We start from the raw sequence: 19,398 nt of genomic DNA, 5'->3' as shown, positions 1-19,398 counted from the left end.
GAAAAATAATTTTGTTAGTATGTTCTTTTTCTTAGAATTTCTTTTTCTTCTAATTGTAAACAGGGTGGAGGAGACTGTCCAGAGATGAGCATTGGAGCAATTAAGATCGCTCTAGAAATTTCTCTTCCCGGTTCTTTCATCTATGTATTTACTGATGCACGATCCAAAGATTATAGACTTGCACATGAAGTACTTCAGCTCATTCAACAGAAACAATCACAGGTACAGAGGGGATTTACATTCTGAGCTGGTTTATGTCTTTAGTGCCCTGTTTTTGCCGTACTGAAGGGAAAAATTTCACTATGTGAGACTTAATGAGATCTCTATTTATGGAAGGGATCATAATACTACTGTTCTTGGAACTTTCTTTTTTTTTTTTTTAAATAAAGAGGTATCTGCTCTGATTAATAAGAACTTAATTGACAACATTAAAAAGAAATGTTCCTTTTATTAATTTAAATAGTGCAAGTGAAACTTCTGCCAGTGTATGGTCAGCATTCCAGTTATGTGGATGTCCTTATATTGTTCTGAAATGAGTGTTCTGTGAAGTCTGAGTGCTGATAGATGAGTGTGACTTATAAAGTTATTCTTGTTTGTTCCTTTCTGCATTGTTCTTTTCACCAGCAATGAATACAGTATGTCTGTCCTTGTATGTAAAGTAATATGAACCCGTGCTGAGTGATACAGTTCTTTTCTTGTCAGGCCTACATACTAGCTGTAAAATGTTTTCCTACAAAAGCTTTCACCATGTACTATGTGACTTGGATTTGATTTCTTTATTTTTTAATACAGGTAGTATTTGTGCTAACTGGAGACTGTGATGACAGGGATCATATTGGTTACAAAGTCTACGAAGAAATTGCCTCGACGAGCTCTGGTCAAGTTTTTCACTTGGACAAAAAGCAAGTTAATGAGGTAAATTTGCCCAAATTCTGCTATATAGAACAAGGCAGGGGTTTATTCTCTAAGTCGTTAAATGACCTGATAGTGTGAGTAAGGAGAAATTCTAAATGTTCTCGAATTCGTATATGGACTTCGTTCCATCTTTCCATCTGCTATATCAGGATTCAATTCTATGAATTTTATTTATGTTAGGGAAGTCTGAACTGCCATATCTAACCAGAGCTTCTCCAAGTTCCCTCTGCCTGTGTTGGAAAGCTTCCAGGAGGAAAGCCTTTAATATAAGGGACAATTCTGTGCTGTGTGAGTGTCAAACCAGTGGCTTTACTCTTCTGAATGCAAGTGCAATATCAGCTTTAAATGACCACTTTGTTAGCAAGCAAAGGATGACTAATAAGCCAGGATATAGGGTTATGAACAGGTAAGCTAGCAGGCTTCCATTGTTCACAAAGCAACTGTGATACTTTTTAATTGAGGTTGTTTTTTCAACACTTTTGACACTTTTGCTGTCAAATGGTAATTTTGAGTCATGGTGAAATGCTTTGTTGTAATTGTTGACTCACAGCCTTGAATGAATATTTTCTTTGAAAATTCCAGTGATTCTTAGACAGAAATGAAATTTCAATAGTGCATGAGAAAATGATTTGGAGAGAGATGAAATCACACATTAGTTATTTGGGGAGCTGCAGTTGTTTATACATGTTGTAAATGTTTCCTTTTGACTTCTTGGTATAGGCCATAACTGGATGAGGTTTTTAAATAAAACTTTAGTTTCAGTTTGTTCCTTTTCTTTTTATTTCTAAAACTTTGGCGGTGACAAATGTTGGACATGCATTGCAGTTTTCTGCTGTTGGTTAGTGAGATTGAAATTCTTACTGGGGACGTAATAAGGTACTGGCAATGATGTGAAAGTGATCAAAAGGAAGAACTTCCCTGAAGGGTTTATCCGCCCAGAATTAGATAGGTTAAAAGTTAGAGGAAAAGAAATTGACAGTTGGGACTGTGCAGTTTCTGATCTGCATTTTGCAATTTTTTGTGTAAGAAGGGTAAAACTTCTGTCTACGAGACTCCATAAAATCCCTTTATACTGAAAGAGTCACGATACTGCCAATGGGAAATGCTCTTTGTCAGGTCTGCAGATTGAGGATAAAGTATTTTTGTTTTGTTTTGCTTCTGGTTTTGGGAGGTAAGTGAGCAGAAGCGACTTGTATGTAATAGGCAGTACCATATTGTTAAGAGCTGACATGCACTGTACTGTTGGCTGTCTGCTTCTGCTTTCTGAACTTAGCACTTTTCCATTTCTAAGAATACCAGCTTCTGTTTGAACTGTTGGTCTGTCTGTGAATTTTGAGTAAGGTTTCAAGCAGGGAGTTTCAGTAGCCACTTCTACCTCTTTCCTGCTTCATCTCAGCATTTTCTTTGAGCAAAGAATGGGGCTTCTCATCTCTGGGGTAGACAACCCACAGCCTGTACAAGAGCCAGAGGGTGATACCGACAAGTGATGATATCATTAGGTGCTATTCTTGCAGGTTGTGGTTGTGGTTTTTTTTGGGTGGGGGTGTGGGGGTGGTGGTGGACGAATGCATTGCATTATATAATTACACCTCCTTTCAGTGATCATAGGCTGCAAATGGTCCCCTTGGTAAAACTCTACAACACTTTTGGAAGTCCTACACCGTAACTGCTGAACAAATTGCATTTAAAAAGAAAAAACCAAACAAACAAAAAAAACACAACACCTTAGTGAGCTTACATACAGCTACTTCCGGGATAGGGGACTGTGAAAATGAGCTTACCAAAAGTCTACAGTCTCAAATAAAACCTTTGCTGCAGATTTTGGTTCTGGATCAGAAATACTACTTTTCGAGGAACATATGCCCTACTGTATGGATGCAAATGAACAGGAGTTGTAGTAGTAATCAGTATTAGCTGTTAATGGTATATATTTCAGATTCGTCAGACACAGAACTCTCTCTCCTTTTTATCTGAGTAGTCAATGATGTGTGAAGAATGAAGTTTATAAATGTTAAAGCACAGTCACTGTTTTGGGCCTAGAGACGACTAATGCTGAATTGTATATTAGGAAAGAACCAAGACTGTGAATACCCTGCCAAACCAATGTCTTGTTTTCTTCAACATTTTTGATTATCCTACCCCCACCCCCCACCCCCCCCAATAAACAAAGCTATTTTTAGTGTATAAAGTTTCAAACCATTGCTCTCATCCTTGCCCTTTGTGCTTTAAGTTCAGAATGAACAGAATTAAGCAATATTATAACTAGCTACAAGGAAACACAACAAAACAGTACTTGATACTTTTCCAATGCTTGTGTTGTCAAGAAGACTAAGAAAGCTTTTTGCCCTTTTTCCACCTCTGCAAAAAGATTTTTATGATAATGCTACAGTTAACTTGGTCACCTTTATTGTCAATTGGCCAAGCTGCGTTGGCTTCAGGCCAGAAAAGTGTGAAATAAGAGAGTTAAGTGGAGCTACTCATGTATTTGCTGAATGAAGCTCTTCAAAACATGACCTTCTTCTCTTACTTTTAGAAGAAATTGGAAAAGTTTCTGTGCATGGAGAAATAAGAATATTATCAATGTCCAAAATACAAGTTGTGGTTTTATTACCTAAACCTTCTTCTAGATTTCTTGTAGGTTTGGGTTATAATGTCTGCCATCATCTGCAGAGGTAACTCTGTCCAAGAAAGAAAACATTACAGGTTTCAAATAGTATGAGTCCAAATAAGTTTTTATCATATTTGGAAAAATCTGATGGGTTATATGGTTCCAGGCCTGTCAGAGAGGAGAAGTATTTCATAATTCTTAAAAGCGAAAGATTTACTATTCAAATTTTGGTTTTGAAGTTCTACTTTTATTAATGATTTGTGAATGTGATTGTACTTACCTACAGATTCATTAAGTAGTCTTCAGTTTGAAGTTTTCCAGCTGGTCCCTAGTCTTCAGAGGTTTATCTCAGTGAGTCAGTTTGAAAGTGAAGTTTCTTCTAGATGAAAGAACAGTAGCTTTCTTGTTTCTTCCTCTGTCTTAGGAAGATGGTTATGCTTGTCTTATCAAAGCATTTAAGTCCTTATCTTGAAATGTGTTTCAGTAGTCTGAGGTTTCCTTGGCTGCAGTAAAGTTCCATGGCTGCAAATTAAGGTCAGAGCCTACAAAATCAGTAATTGCTCCAAATTAAAATGCATTGAGTATCCTCATTAAACGTGGGTTAGACTCTCCCTTGCTTAGAGTTAGACTCTCCTGCTTAAAAATACAGCTTTCCTAATGATTTTTAAAATAAGTAGAAGTGGATGTTTCATATACGGGCTTCAGAACATTGATGGGAGGAGAACTGAAAGTGACTGTGAAGGTGGCTGGAAACATTGTATTGACTTTGGTGTAAAAGAGGGTGTTACTGAGTGACTGGAGAGGGGAATGGGACTAGATTTAAAAATCAAAATAAAAAGGTTGGAATTTGAGTGAGTGAATATAAGCGATGATGTGAGTGAGAGGAGGTAAGAAGGGAGCTGAGGACAGAGATTGGATGAGCAGTAACAGAACACGTTAAAAGAAGTGGTACAAAAGGAGTCATGTTTGTGGGCAGGGCACAGAAGGTGAATGTCTGTAGGTTCACACGGATCTGGTATGGAGCCCAGTATTCTTCACAGCAATGAATTCTTTGCTCTGAACAGAAATCTCAAACCTGCTGGAAAGCATCCTACTTCTCTTGGCTGCTAGTCCTGACTGAGGACAGCTACTCTGAGTTACACCTACATGGCCCGGGTCAGCGTTAAAGGTCTGCAGTGGGGATGAACACCAGGTGTATGTTTAGATGTCGCTGCAGAGGAAATCATTTTAAGTTTTGTTTCACTTTGCTAAAAGTGTAAAAGGCCCCTCCAGTGTTTTACAAGAATAACACAAAGGCAACGAAGTCAAAGCACAAAACTGCGGCATATCGTTAAGGTCGCTTGCTTAGCCCTGTTTCTTGTTGCCTTCTTGCTCCCTCCCTCCTTCCCTCCCTAGCAGTCAGCATGCATTATCACAGAAAAAGGGAATGGTTTCATGGCTGAGGCAGCTGAATGCTGCCTGGGAGAGTATGCTTCTACTCTGAAGATACGGATTGTACAGTAAATGCCAAGCAAGAGAAGTAGTTACAGCTGTTCTTTCTTTGGTTTATGTGGAACTTGGATTCTCTGGAAGAAATAGACTGTGATCATGTACGTAAGGGCTGTCACAAAGCAACTGCAAAGAGGATGTTTTAAGGATAGTTGAAAGCAGGCAGACTTAATTCCTGTGTTTCCTAATTTTGAAGTGCTCGAGGTTCAGTACTAATACATTTCTTTCAGTAATGTTTTTTGATCTATATAACGTATAGTTTTATGTACAACCTAGGACATGTTTTCCTAGTATAATTTTCACATGCAGTGTCTTGGTCATATTTTTCTACATCCATTACTAGAATATTTTCCCTTTGGATGGAAGTAAGAGCCTACATATAGTTAAGCAATGAAACAGTTAACTTCAAATCCTGTTGCTTTGACTGTTTGAGAAATATTCTTGAGACTAAGAATAAACAAATGGGAATAGAGACCATTCTCCATATATTTTCCAGGTTTCAGTATGCATTCCAAGAAATGACCTGACAGCAGGGCAGGTTGCAAGAGCAAATTCTCTGGAGAAGTGTTATAAATTTCTGCATTTGCCCTTCCCCCTCTAATAATATTAATCGAGTCAGATTTTGGCAGAGCAACAAAAGTTGCAGTTGTTTTGGGGGCTTTCTGTAAGCGTCCCAAAGGAAAAAAAGCTACTTCAAAACCAGTGTTACAGCAGTATTGCAAACCTTATTGGAATGACAGGGTTGGGAAATGCATCTCTCAAAATTGCCTGTTGAGCTTCAGGGGGAAAAAAGTTAACTTCACAAGCAAGTTATTGCCAGACTAACGACAGCTGGGTAATTCTCTTGGCTTCCATTTTCACTTTTGAACTTGAAAAATTCTCAGAAACATTTGCTTAAAAACTGAGGTTAGGTTCTGCTCTGAATTTAAGCTACTCACAGTAGCTTCCAGTTCTGATGTATATTTGTGTTAAAAACAAAGGTGGTTTTGCTCTCTTTTTTTTCTGTAATGTCAGTTGCACAACACAAAATTAATCATCCCAGGGAAAAGTTACTTTAAGGGCAAATTCTGCTGTAAGAGAATTGAAATAGCTTCATGGTCATCAGCCAGCCTGCATACAATTCATAAACTGGAATTTTAGCTAAGGTTTACTGTAGTATCAGAGTACTTCCTAAGCATTGCTCTATCTTTTCCCATAACAATTCCGAGAGATACAAAGGTATTGCTCTTCTTCTTATGGTAAAAGAGTACCAAAGGGATTAAGGTGGTGTGGCTAATGTGATAGCTTGGGAGTTACACAAGGTAACTGCACAAACTAAAATTAAAGGAATGAAGACAGAACCCTTGTCAATTTAGTGAATATAAAATATAGAGAAGGAACTAGAGGGTCTAAAGATTATACTTTATATATATTTGTATAAGGTAATACACTTCCATGTGCCTAATGTCAGACTACATTAGCATAATATGTGCTTGAGAGCCTATGTCTGATGTTTACTGTTTGTTGGATTTTCCTGAAACTCTCAAGCCAACACTACTTTACTGTGTATTCACAATAGGTCAAAATGTGCATGGCTGCTCTTCAGAAACACTATTCGTTTTGGTGACGCTACTGATTTTTGTTTCATAGACTTGGAAAGTGGAAGATACAAACTTTTTTGTTTTAAGATTTCACTTATAAGCTATAAAAGTAGGAGGTACTACTTTTAAAATCCTGGCAGTGATTTGTGTATTCATGTCCTCATCTGACTGCCTAGCTGTTAGAGTGAAAGAAGAAAGACCAAACTGCCGTTAATGGTAACCTGGGTAGAGTTCAGTCCCTTAACCACTACCACCCTTGGAAAATCCATGCTGAGTGGTCCGTGGCACCTTCTACTTTGTGTGCCCAGAAAGTTGATGAAGGGATTAAGTTAGTGTCATAATACTAATAGGCAATCAGAACCAGAAGGTAAATGTTATTGTTCTGTCAGATACACAAATGGAAACCTAGTATCCTTGAAATTCATGTAACATATCTGAGATGAAACTATGGCAATACCAGTCTTTTTAATTTTATATCCATTCCAGCAGGGTAAATTATCAAACTATAGCAGAATAATCCTCAGGGTATCGGGAAAACTCTTACATAGTGGAAGACAGTTTTTGTTTAAAACAGAAAGCGAATTGGTAAAGATTTACAGTTTGAGCTAAATCTCCGTTCTGGACTTGGACTGGTCCTTGGTAAATGTTCAAGTATTTTTACCTCCTCAGAATTTATTTTTATGCCTGAAACTGTCTAGTTATAGTAGAGACTCCAAAATTTAGCATGTACTCATCCATCCAGTTGAAGATTCCCTTAATTTTAACTCAGCTGGCTTAAATTGATCTAAAAATACAAGACTTTTTTTTTTTTTTTTTTTCTCTGAAGCTGTCATTTTGAATCTTTCTGAAAGCAAAGGGATATTAAAAATGTATTTCTGGGGGGGCTCTGTGTGTTTTACTGTTTTAAAAAAATAAGTTTAAATGCTTTATGATTGCGTTTATGTGCTAACTTAAACCTTGCAATGGATTAGTGGGCATGAATAGTTTTTGAATGAACATTCTTAATTGTAAAGTGAGAGTTGAAGAGGGGAGAAGGGTAGAAATGGAGAAGAAGTCACCTTCCATTCTCATGGAAAGAGAACATAACTAATTCTCTGTGTTGAGATTTCCTGAAGGATCTAGTCATATCAATTTTGGTCATCTGCTGTTAGATCAATGCTATTTTTATTGTGTGCTGGTGGCGGTATGTTCAAATTGTTCTGTGTCAGACATGTCATCTCTCCCTCACTTCGTTAGGTTAAGTTTATTACCAAACTTTTCCAGATGTACTGAGAAATGCCATAACCAATCACATTCAGCATACAACTTTGGAAATCAATCAAATCATTGTGATTTACAACTTCTGAAATGTGTTGTCTTGCAAATATGTATAAACTTATTTCTGTTTTTATGCAGACATCTGGGATCATATAGTAGTAGTTCAATCATATGAAATTTGACAAAGCAATGCAGAAACTAACCTGTGGACCTGTATTTTTGCATTACTAATGGACTCATAGACAGATAATTATATGCCCTTCAGATTAGACTTCTGATCTAGTTTGATTATGTATTAATGAACTATTTACTAGATTTTATCAAGGATGCTCAGCTCCCATTTCTGGTAAGATGCATCATTCCCTTTCCAAAATCAGCATGGCTTAATGCAGCGAGTACTATGCTGGATTGTCTTAACAGGAAAGCCAAAAGCTAAAGAGTTGGTTCCCTTCCACAGACAGAAATAGTTGATAGCTGGTCTTTGCAGAACATGCCCAAGAGGTGCTGTCTGACTGTTGTTTGAAGAAGGGTGGCTCAGAAGAAGCTGAAACAGAACCATTTTAATGCTAGATATGTTTATTTTATCCAAAGACCAGCAGCTTTCCTTAGAATAACCAGAGTAGCATCACAGTTACAAGTATACTAGCTTTTTCAGCAATGGACATGCACAGGGCTGGGCACAGGGTAGGTTCTTTTCTGTGTTATTTGAATCAGTGTTGGTATTTTGTGGCAGAATGTTGTCTGAATTGACTTGATGATTAACTGAAATTGCTTGTTTGTCAGATAGCAAAAGGGGAGTAGAAGAGGATTGGATTCACTTAACTGTGTTTGCTGAAAACACCTTTTCTAATTTAAAAGTGTTCTTTGTTCTTCTAATACTTTTATAGGCTACAAGGCCTCATATAATTTACCTTTGGAAAAAAAAGTGAGCTTTTGGAATGATTTCCATGGCTCAGCACTCCTCTCTGCCAAAAAGGATATCTGGGGCTCATAAAAGTATTTGTTTTGATTAGATTTTTGTTTTGAAATAAATGGTTGCATGCTGCTGATAAATTTCCCACTGGAGAGCCTTCCCACTTGCCTCCCATAATTTTACAAGCTGTAACATAGCACTGTAGTGGCTTGAAGCGAGCTGTGCTGTATAAAAGTGAGATCTTTTCTAAGGGGAATTAATATGATGTAGTAGTCTAAGAGAAATAATGGGAGGGGAAAAAACCCACAGGCTCTTTGTTTTAAATCTGGATGGATATGGCTTTCCTTAAATTCGTTTGTTGAAGCTATTTGCTATGGAGTTTTGGTGACTGCAGCTTAAGACGTCCCCCTCTTTGGGTTGTTTTAAATCCAGATCCTTCAACTATCTGTTTTGCAGCATGACCGCAGCAATAACTAAGTCAAAGATCAGCAAAGTGCTTTGGGATCACTGGGATCATGTATGTTCTCCATTAGTAATTTTATCATTGTGATCCCAACAAACTTAAATCACTTATTCGGTGCAGAAGTGGTTTAGAGCAATCTTGGCCAGGTATCTTGTGTTGGTTTATAATGCGGAGAGATGGTTTGTCAAGCTTTAGTAGTGTTTCCAGATTGATCTAGGTAGTATTGTGTTCTTTCCATTTGCTTTCTAATACAGGTGGCTATGTCTGTAAAAGGAAAAAAAAAACACAGTTTCAATTAATACAACTAAAAATTAATCATGATTAATTAGTAATACAAAAAAGGTGGTTGTGTTTTTTGGGAGATGGGGGGGCGGGCAAGGGGAGGAAGGGAAGGGAGAATTGCTGACAAAAGGCAATTCAGGGTTCATCCCAGCAAGTAAAATTGTCGCAAAGCAGCCTGTTGGGAAAGTCTGATAGTTATTGCTATGCTGCACTGGGGAGAAATCAAATTCTAGTTTATTTTTATTGTGAAATAATGATTTTATTAGAAAACTGAACAAGTTGCAGAGAATCGTCTCTCACAAGGCTAGTGAATGGGAGTGAGCTAAGCTGCTGACGGCTTGGACCTTCCGATTCTTTACAAATGTGAGAACTAAGCGCAGGACCTGGTCCAGGAGCACTCAATGGGTGGGTTGCCATTTTGGCATTGTGGGTTGAGTTTTGAAAGAATTTTGTGTATAAATAACAGTGTGACTTACCTATTGGTAAAACTTCTACAAGGATGCAGAAGTTTACCTTGTGACCTGATTTATTTTGCTTAATATGAAACACATTTAAGCTAGACTGGAAAATTCCTTTCTTCTGAAAATTCATGTAGGTTAATTAAATTTTACAATTTGTTTAAAAACTTTCCTGCAAAGGTAAGATCTTGGAATTAACTAGAAACCTTTCCACATACCTACCACAAACAAGTGGCACAGTCATCTCAGTGTAGCATGAGTGGAGCAGATTGAAATCACTTTGGGAAGCATTTTTGGAGCCAAACATATAATTTTTAAAAGTAAAATGTAAAATTAGCTGGATCTTTTTGAAGCCTTGTTGTTTCTGTTTCAGCATTCAACAGCTCATCTAAAGTAAACAGTTGCTGAATAGCTGGTATCACTAGCTGTTACAGAAATGGTCTCTCTCTCTTGGGTACTATTACTTCAGAGGCTTTGAGTAGCATAGTTGATTTTACTCTGATTTTTGCATGTTCTTTTTAAAGTACACTTAAGTTCCTTGCTAACGCAGACCCTTGTGTGGCGTATACACAGCGCTGTTGTTACATGGCCAATGCTGTTTTGCTTCACGTTGCACTGGGAGCATTCAGCATGTCACAGGTGAGGCATCCCTGGTAGTACAGGGATAATAATTTATGAAAACACACCTCCACCACTTCTCATGTTTTTTGGATGATGACCTTTATTTAAAATTCTTTTACATATGTGCAAAGATGCAAAGGTTCCTGGGCATTTTTAGTATAAAATGTATGAACAAATACACTGCTGAGAGCCCTCCATTGCTGGTAGATGACTGTTGTGGTTTAGCCCCGCTGGCAGCCAAACACCACACAGCCGTTCGCTCACCCTCCCCCCTCCCTCTCCGGGATGGGGGAGAGAAACGGGAAAGTGAAGTCTGTGAGTTGAGATAAAGACAGTTTATTAAGACAGGAAAAATAATAACAATAATAATAATAATAATAATAGTATTAATAGTAATAACGTGTACGAAATAAGTGATGCACAATGCAATTGCTCACCACCCGTTGACCGATGCCCAGCCTATCCCCGAGCAGCCGGCCCCCCACCCCGGCTAGCCACCCCTATATATTGTTCAGCATGACGTCAGATGGTATGGAATACCCCTTTGGCCAGTTTGGGTCAGCTGTCCTGGGTCTGTCCCCTCCCAGCTCCTGCTGCACCCCCAGCCTGCTCGCTAGCAGGACAGAGCGAGAAGCTGAAAAGTCCTTGGCTTGGTGTAAGCACTGCTCTGCAACAATTAAAACATCAACATGTTATCAGCGCTCTTCTCATCCTAATCCAAAACATAGCACCCTGCCAGCTACTAGGAGGAAAATTAACTCTGTCCTACCTGAAACCAGGACAATGACACATCCAGGTTAGCTTATTGTTCGGTTCAAAATCTTGTGCAGTCACCGTGGTGCTGCAGGGCTGTTTCTCACTTTCTTTTCCTCACCACCATGCAGCATTCTCCCTTCCAAAGCAGGCCTTCACAGAGGCGCTGCCGTCTTGGCTGGTGGGCCTGCTGTGGAACCAGCTTTCCTCACAGAGGGGTTAGGTGATGATGTACATCTGTTTTGAATTTTTATTTGATAATTGTTGATTAAAAACAGTACAGTTAAGGATTAAAATTCTGTAAAGCACAAATTCAATTTTAGTCACAGAACTTTATTTTCCACAGCATTGTTCTCCATTCTGTCCTGCATTCTGTGTCTAACAGTACTCTGTATTAGGTGCTTTAGATTTAAAAACAAACAAACAAAAAAACAAAAAACAACGAAGTCCATAGATGGCGATTAGTCAACACACCTGAATAAGGGAACTTTCCTTCTTGCTTCAGGTATTTAGTAGTGTATGACCAGAAATACGCATGCATTTGTATTGCTAATTTCTATTTGAAAATATAATGCTACAGTGTAAGTGTGGATGCTCTATAGAGATCTTTCTTTACTCCTTTCAACACCATGCTGATTTTGGTTGTAGATTGTGTGGTATTTGGGGATTGAGTGCACCCTCAGTAAGTTTGCAGGTGACACCAAGTTAGGTGCGTGTGTCGATCTGCCCGAGGGAAGGAAGGCTCTGCAGGAGGATCTGGATAGGCTGGACCGATGGGCTGAGGCCAACTGTATGAAGTTCAACAAGGCCAAGTGCCGGGTCCTGCACCTGGGGCACAACAACCCCAAGCAGGGCTACAGGCTGGGAGATGAGTGGTTGGAAAGCTGCCTGGCCGAGAAGGACCTGGGAGTATTGGTTGATAGTCGGCTGAATATGAGCCAGCAGTGTGCTCAGGTGGCCAAGAAGGCCAACAGCATCCTGGCTTGCATAAGAAGCAGTGTGGCCAGCAGGGCTACGGAAGTGATTGTCCCCCTGTACTCAGCTCTGGTGAGGCTGCACCTCGAGTGTTGCGTTCAGTTTTGGGCCCCTCGCTACAAGAAGGACATGGAGGTGCTCGAGCGAGTCCAGAGAAGTGCAACGAAGCTGGTGAGGGGTCTGGAGAACAAGTCTTACGAGGAGTGGCTGAGGGAGCTGGGATTGTTTAGCCTGGAGAAGAGGAGGCTCAGGGGCGGCCTTATCGCACTCTATAGGTACCTTAAAGGAGGCTGTAGAGAGGTGGGGGTTGGTCTATTCTCCCATGTGCCTGGTGACAGGACGAGGGGGAATGGGCTAAAGTTGGGCCGGGGGAGTTTAGGTTGGATATTAGGAAGAACTTCTTTACTGAAAGGGTTGTTAGGCATTGGAATGGGCTGCCCAGGGAAGCGGTTGAGTCACCATCCCTGGAGGTCTTTAAAAGACGTTTAGATGTAGTCCTTAGTGATATGGTTTAGTGGAGGACTTGTTAGTGTTAGGTCAGAGGTTGGACTAGATGATCTTGGAGGTCTCTTCCAACCTAGATGATTCTGTGATTCTATTAATATTTTTGAAAATATATTTTCCTTAATGTGTCAAATAAGCCTATTCACTTCAGAATGGATAATGCCACAGATAAGACAATATAGTTCTGTTCCTTGTTATTTTTCCAGGTGATCTGTTTTGTCATATTGTGTGTGTGTATTCTTGATGTGAACAGTTGAAGTAGAAACAGAAGCGTGCCTTCACTTGGTGTTGGTTCTTTTTCCGATGTATTCCAAGTGCAGAGGTGATATAATGTCAGTTCTTTTTGTATTCCTGTGCTATCGCGTCCTGCTGATATGAGTGCAAATCCTGTTTACACTGTCTGTAGAATATCTTCATTGAAATTAATGTATTGTCACTGTATTAGGCAAGTCCTTTACCAGCCTATTTGCTCAGTGTGATGTGGTAGCTGTGTGATGTCCAATGATTTAAAAAACAAAACAACAAACAACCTAGGTGAAAGTTGGGGTCTTGTATTACAACAAATTAACATGGAATCTCTGCAAGACAGTAGGGACAGTAGTTCAACAGAAAACAATAACAAATATTATTGACAGTACAAATATTATTAATTATATTGACAAATTAATTGTTAATAATAATATTGACAAATATTATTGACAGTACTGGACGAGAAGCTGGACATGAGCCGGCAGCACGCGCTTGCTGCTCAAAAGGCTAACTATGTCCTGGGCTGCATTAAAAAAGGAGTGGCCAGCAGGGAGAGGGAGGTGATTGTCCCCCTCTACTCTGCGCTTATGAGACCCCACCTGGAATACTGTGTGCAGGCCTGGGGCCCCCAGCACAAGAAGGATGTGGAGCTCTTGGAACAGGTCCCAAGGAGGGCCACCAAGATGATCAAAGGCTGGAGCACCTCTCCTATGAAGAAAGGTTGAGGGAACTGGGCTTGTTTAGCTTGGAGAAGAGAAGGCTCTGGGGAGACCTAATTGCAGCCTTCCAGTACTTGAAGGGAGTGTATGAACAGGAGGGTGAATGCCTGTTTACATGTGTTGGTGGTGATAGGACAAGGGGGATTGGTTTTAAACTAAGACAAGGGAGATTTAGGTTAGATATTAGGAGAAAGTTTTTCTCTCAGAGGGTGGTGAGGCAGTGGAACAGGTTGCCCAGAGAGGTTGTGGATGCCCCATCCCTGGAAGCATTCAAGGCCAGGCTGGATGCGGCTCTGGGCAGCCTGCTCTATTGGTTGGCAACCCTGCCCAGAGCAGGGGGGTTGAAACTAGATGATCTTTAAGGTCCTTTTCAACCCAGGCCATTCTATGATTCTATGATACTTCAACAGAATAATGACGGTTACTTTCTTTCGTAGGTGTTGAAATGGGTCGAAGAAGCAGTTCAAGCCTCCAAAGTGCATCTCTTGTCTACAGACCATTTGACCATGGCTGTAAATACTTGGCAGATCCCTTTTGATCCAAGTCTAAAAGAGGTTACTGTGTCCTTGAGTGGTCCTTCACCAGCAATTGAGATTCGTGATCCATTAGGTGAAGTAGTTTGTGATTTTTTTTATGATACCATTAAAGTGAATGAAAAAGACAAATAATCTCTACTGTCTTCAAACAGGGAAGACCATACTTATGTGATCCATGAATGTGTTTCCAATTCTGAAAAGCAGTACCAAGATTTCAGGATTTTTTTTATTTTTTATTTTTTGTTTCAAATACAGGATCTCTGGATATATGCACTTGGAACCTGGAAATCCTCCCTATTCTGACCACTTCTCACCTCCTTCTGCTTTCTTGGTATTTGTCCTTGCATTCCAAATTTCTGGATACTTTTCTTTTGCTTTTCATATCCTATATTTGTATACTCATTGAACCATTGTTAATGGATCGCACATGATGGTTGTTTTTATGTGGTGAGTGCTAAACCAAGCTCCACATTCACTGAACTGAGAGAGCATTCAGAATCAAATCCTCTCTCATGCACCCATCTGTAGCTGAACAGTGTGTGGTGGGGAAGGAGAATCACATATTTGGATGCTAATTTGTAGTTGAAAGTATTTTCAACAAATCTACTGTTTATTGTTATTGTTTGTTGTTATGTTGATGCCTTAGGAACCTGGAGCCAGCCCTCCAGAAATAAATTCAAATCATACTTTGTATTCCTTGAATGATTTTTGGCTGAGGATATAGCATAAGTTATAGTATCTTGAAAATATTGTATGCACAGGGTTATTTCCCAGCAATACAATCTGGGTGTCCTCCACTGAGGCATTCTTCTTTCTTTACAGGAAAGAGATTTACTCAGTGTCCCTTCAAACCACAATAACACACAATCCTGGGTGCAACTCTCAGGCTCAGCTGAAGCTTTGACCCCATCTGTCTGCTTTCCTTTCTTGTAGGTTAGCTCCATGCATCTAAATCTATGTAGTTTAACTGAAGTTAGTGGAGGCTCGTCTGGTAAGCTCTTAAAAATTGACACTGGAACATCCCATCCGTAACTTAAGCTTTCCATTCAGTGCTCTGAAACATCCAGACCTGTTTTGATTGATGATGGTACTCCTCAGTCAGCCTTGGGGGAGAAAAATTCCTCTACAGGGAACCTGTTCCTACATAGAACCATCCATATATTTGTATGGAAAGGTGTACACATGTAGTGTGGTATGGTCCATTATGAAAACTTAACTTCTGTCAAGGTCTATGATGTCTAACAGGCTAAATCTTCTGTGAGGATCTTACAAGCGTTCCTGCTGTTGTTAGTCACAGGCTAATTCTTGTCTGCCAAGAGAACCTTGCTTATCAATATTTTTACTTGTGGATTTTATCCATTGTGGGGTTTATCCAGCTTGGAACAGGTCTGCAGGATGGAACAGTGGGAGGGCTGGCAGCTGCCATGTGGGTTAGGCTAAGTGTCTTCTAGGATCCCCTTTGAGGGAGTTTGCTTCTGTGCTGCCTTCTTTCACTGAGAGCTGAGTATTGTCTGTGAAGAGAACTTGCTTTACTTACAGCTGTAAGGAAACCCAGCAACTGTAATGCTGAAGGTTATATTAAGGCTCCCACATGAATGAAAAGAGTGAAAATTAAGGAGCATTTTTAGTGTTCTATTCCCTGCAAGAACTTACAGGGGATTTTGAGTGTTGCAAATGTCATTGACTCAACTGAGTAGTGAGTAAGGCAAATATCAACTGTACATCAGACACGAAGAAAAATATTACATTTACTGTTTTTTAGGCAGTACTGTATTTACTCTCTATTTGTTTCTTTTTGTTTGTTTGTTTTTTAGGTAAGCAGATCAGTAAAGGATCAGGACTGAATGAACTGCTAAATATCCACAACTCTGCAAAGGTAGTAAATGTCAAAGACCCAGAGCCTGGAACATGGACAATTAAGGTATAGTTATTGTAGAAATTGTGTATGAATTTTCCCAGAGTTTACAAGAGGGTCGTGTAATGATTTACTATATTTTCTTGTCATAGATACCCACAGATGAGTTTGTGTTATACTAAATGTCCTTTTTCAACTATATGTGATATATTTTGAAGGCAGTAGCGTAAAATTCTTAATGAGACGTTAACATATTAAAAGTTACTGGTTTAGGTCAAATTCTTTGGATGGAAAAAAGATGAAGTGAACACTGAATTTTCTGATGTCTAGTGAGCAGAGACTGTAGAGATCAGGGGCATTGAGAGGCTTTGCTGTGCACAGAAAGTCTGGAGGGCTGGAAGGGGGAGATGATATGTACTTTGTAGGCCAAAGATTTTTGCTAGCGGGTTCACAAAGTCAGCAAATCTACATTTAATTCAAACTCATTCTCAGTAAATTATTTGAGTCCTACATTATTGTAAATCAGTTTGTTCATGTGAGTGGTATCCTGGCACATTCAGTTACAGAATGAATCCAAAAAGATGTGGAAACGTTAAGAAGGTAAGATCAACATGACTAGCAGTAATACTCAAATGTTGAGTTATATAGAGAACTCATTGAATGTTTGTATGCTGCCAGGACTGGAAATGCTGAAAAAAATGGTACGGAGACACCCTGGTGATCTGCAAAAAAAATGGTTTGGGTCCTGCTGGATTTTGAAACATCAGGCATACTGAGTACTGAGCAAACTTCTGCAGTCGGAGCCTTAGGTCTCACAGCTCAGCTCTATAGCTTGTTGTAGTCTTTCGGGAGAAACATGCAATTTAATAAACATTCCATGCCCTGCAGAGAAGCAGAGTGCAGAGAGCTCTGTGGTCTCTCCCTGGCCCTGGCTGGCCATTGCGGCTCTGAGGCCTCTTTGGGAGCTGAGCCAAGTCACAGAATCACAGAATCATCTAGGTTGGAAGAGACCTCCAACTTGTGTGTGTCTGCACGGTGCTGCCCAAATTTCTGGGTTCTAGAAGCTGCTGAGAGAAGAGCATGCCACATTTAAAGGCTCACTGTGTAACATTGAGACAAGCTGGTCATACTGCTGTATTACCTACCATCAGATGGCCCTCAATAGAACAGTCTGACTGTTAACATTTAATAGAAGAGGGAGCATCAGTTTATTTTTGCTAAATCCCTCCCACAAAGGCCTGTCTGCTGACTCAAAAGATTCTTTGAAGTAGGTTGGGAAGGTGTTTCCAGTTGAAAAGGCAAGGGGGTGATGCAGGTGAGTCTGGGGGGGAGAGGCAGAAGTGAGAAGTCACCAGCTGCTGTTGGAGTCTGTTGTTAAGCAGTAGGACATGACTCTTCCAGATGAGCCATGCCACAAAATCTTCCCTCCTGGTTAGGGTTAAATGATCATCTGTGTGATTGAGAAAGGAAGAGAATAAGCAATGAGAAATCAGCAGAAAAAACTTGTGATCAAGTCAGCCTTGCAGCCAAATGCAACTGGTTCAAAGGAGTGTAATGACAAATGAGTCTAGAAAATTTCTGCTTAATGAGTGCATTCCTTAAAGCCTAATTCAGCTGCATATCTCCATCATTGTAAATATAAATACGTAAATATAACTATGCAATTAAAAATTATTTAGCTATTGTAGCTTGATTTTTTCAGTTGTGTGAAACAAATCGTGTAAAAATTAGTGCTTTTTTGTTAGTTTTTTTTTGTTTGTTTGTTGTTTTTTTTTTTTTAACCAAAACCTGTGCACTTTTCAAACATGTTTATAGATGCATTTTGGGCAATTTTTATTTTCTGTTGTTTGCCAGACAAGAAAGCATTCTTTCCTGACTCATTTGACAAATAATGTGTTTGCTTTTTGTATTGGGCTGGAACTGTTCTTATATCTGTTTATTCTTATTTCAGTCATCCAAACTGGGAGGAGAAACACTAATGTACAATTCCAGCGATCCTTGATAAACTACATATACTGAAAATAGAAAATTACTAATTGGAAAGCAGTCCTCTGGGATGAAGTTTATTCTTAGGTGTTTGCATAGCACTGCCAGCTTCTAGTTACGACAGTGCTAGATGCATTTATTATTAATAAATGGTAATATTTTATAAGGTTATTCTTGCCTTAAAACTTCACAAGTATCCAAAAGTCTGAATAATTCCTAAAGAGAAATAATTTCCCAATGGATTATTTTTCCTTGGGTTGTTTACATTGGCTTTTTTCATTTGCCCTAAGATTTTAAGGGTGCAAGGAAAAGCCTTATGAAAAGTTTAATTGTACTGTAAACTCCTCATACAGATGCGTAAGGCTATAAAAAAGAATTTTGTCACCGTATCTAACAAAATTTTAACTGCTAATTAATGCTTGCTAACATGAGTTTGACACACTTCACTTAAATATTTCTTTGTATTGTTAACAGCTGGTTTGTATAGAAGAAGGCCTTAATGGTAGTTTTTTCTGAGGTGAAAGGCCAACCAAATAGAAGCAAATAGGTTGTTTTAATCACACAGACAGCAGTTTGTCATAGTGTCTGAACAGCTCTCCCCTGGCAGTTAGTTATAAGAAACAACTGCTTAATTTAATAGTCACCTGCGGCTGTGTTGGAGATGCTTACTAACTGAAGGAATTATGTATTTTTAGATTGGATCAGATAATGCTCTAGATAGATAAATCTTAATGGAAGGATGTCACTTCGATACTGATTTTCTTTACGTTGTGTGTCGCATAGGTTGCATTGTCTCAGAAGAAAAAATCAGAGTAGGTTCTACTAAATTCAGATGAGATCTTGGCATCGTAGACATCACTCTTCACAGCCTTTCAAGTCTTTTATTTTTTCCTACTGTTCTGGTTGAAATTATCCATGGGTTTGTCAGTGTTAGGTGTCTGTAGAGTCTAACAGTGTGCTCAGTGCAGTACAGCAGTTTTTCCCTAACACCCGAGTGGCGTGGAAGTAGGGGAGGACAAATGCCCCCGGGCTTCTGGGCACCCTGGGCAGGCAGCAGGCAGCTTTTTCCTTCTCAGCATGCAGTGACAGAAGGTAGCTCAAAGAAGGCAAATCAAAAGAATTGCGGGATTGAGGACTTGCGTGGAAGTTGCTGTACCCCCAAACAACATCAAACAAAGGCTTTTCACAAAGTGGTCGGCGCTGTGCAAGAGTGGCTGGCTGGGGGTGCGTTGCGCG

The 19,398-nt window shown here is 39.5% G+C and overlaps 1 protein-coding gene across 1 annotated transcript in view; it reads left to right on the top strand.

Annotated features, from left to right (window-relative positions):
* The window catches only part of HMCN1 (hemicentin 1), a 203,689-nt gene that overhangs the window by 35,794 nt on the left and 148,497 nt on the right, over positions 1–19,398 (top strand). The window contains exons 3-6 of the mRNA XM_035537930.2: positions 64–222; positions 793–915; positions 14,223–14,394; positions 16,136–16,242. Of these exons, the coding sequence (XP_035393823.1) occupies positions 64–222; positions 793–915; positions 14,223–14,394; positions 16,136–16,242 (561 nt within the window). The remainder of the gene's footprint in view (positions 1–63; positions 223–792; positions 916–14,222; positions 14,395–16,135; positions 16,243–19,398) is intronic.

Source organism: Cygnus atratus, chromosome 8 (assembly GCF_013377495.2).
Source record: "Cygnus atratus isolate AKBS03 ecotype Queensland, Australia chromosome 8, CAtr_DNAZoo_HiC_assembly, whole genome shotgun sequence".
NCBI lineage: Eukaryota > Metazoa > Chordata > Aves > Anseriformes > Anatidae > Cygnus > Cygnus atratus.
Note: the sequence above shows the minus strand (reverse complement) of the source record. Positions and strands in the feature narration are given on the sequence as shown.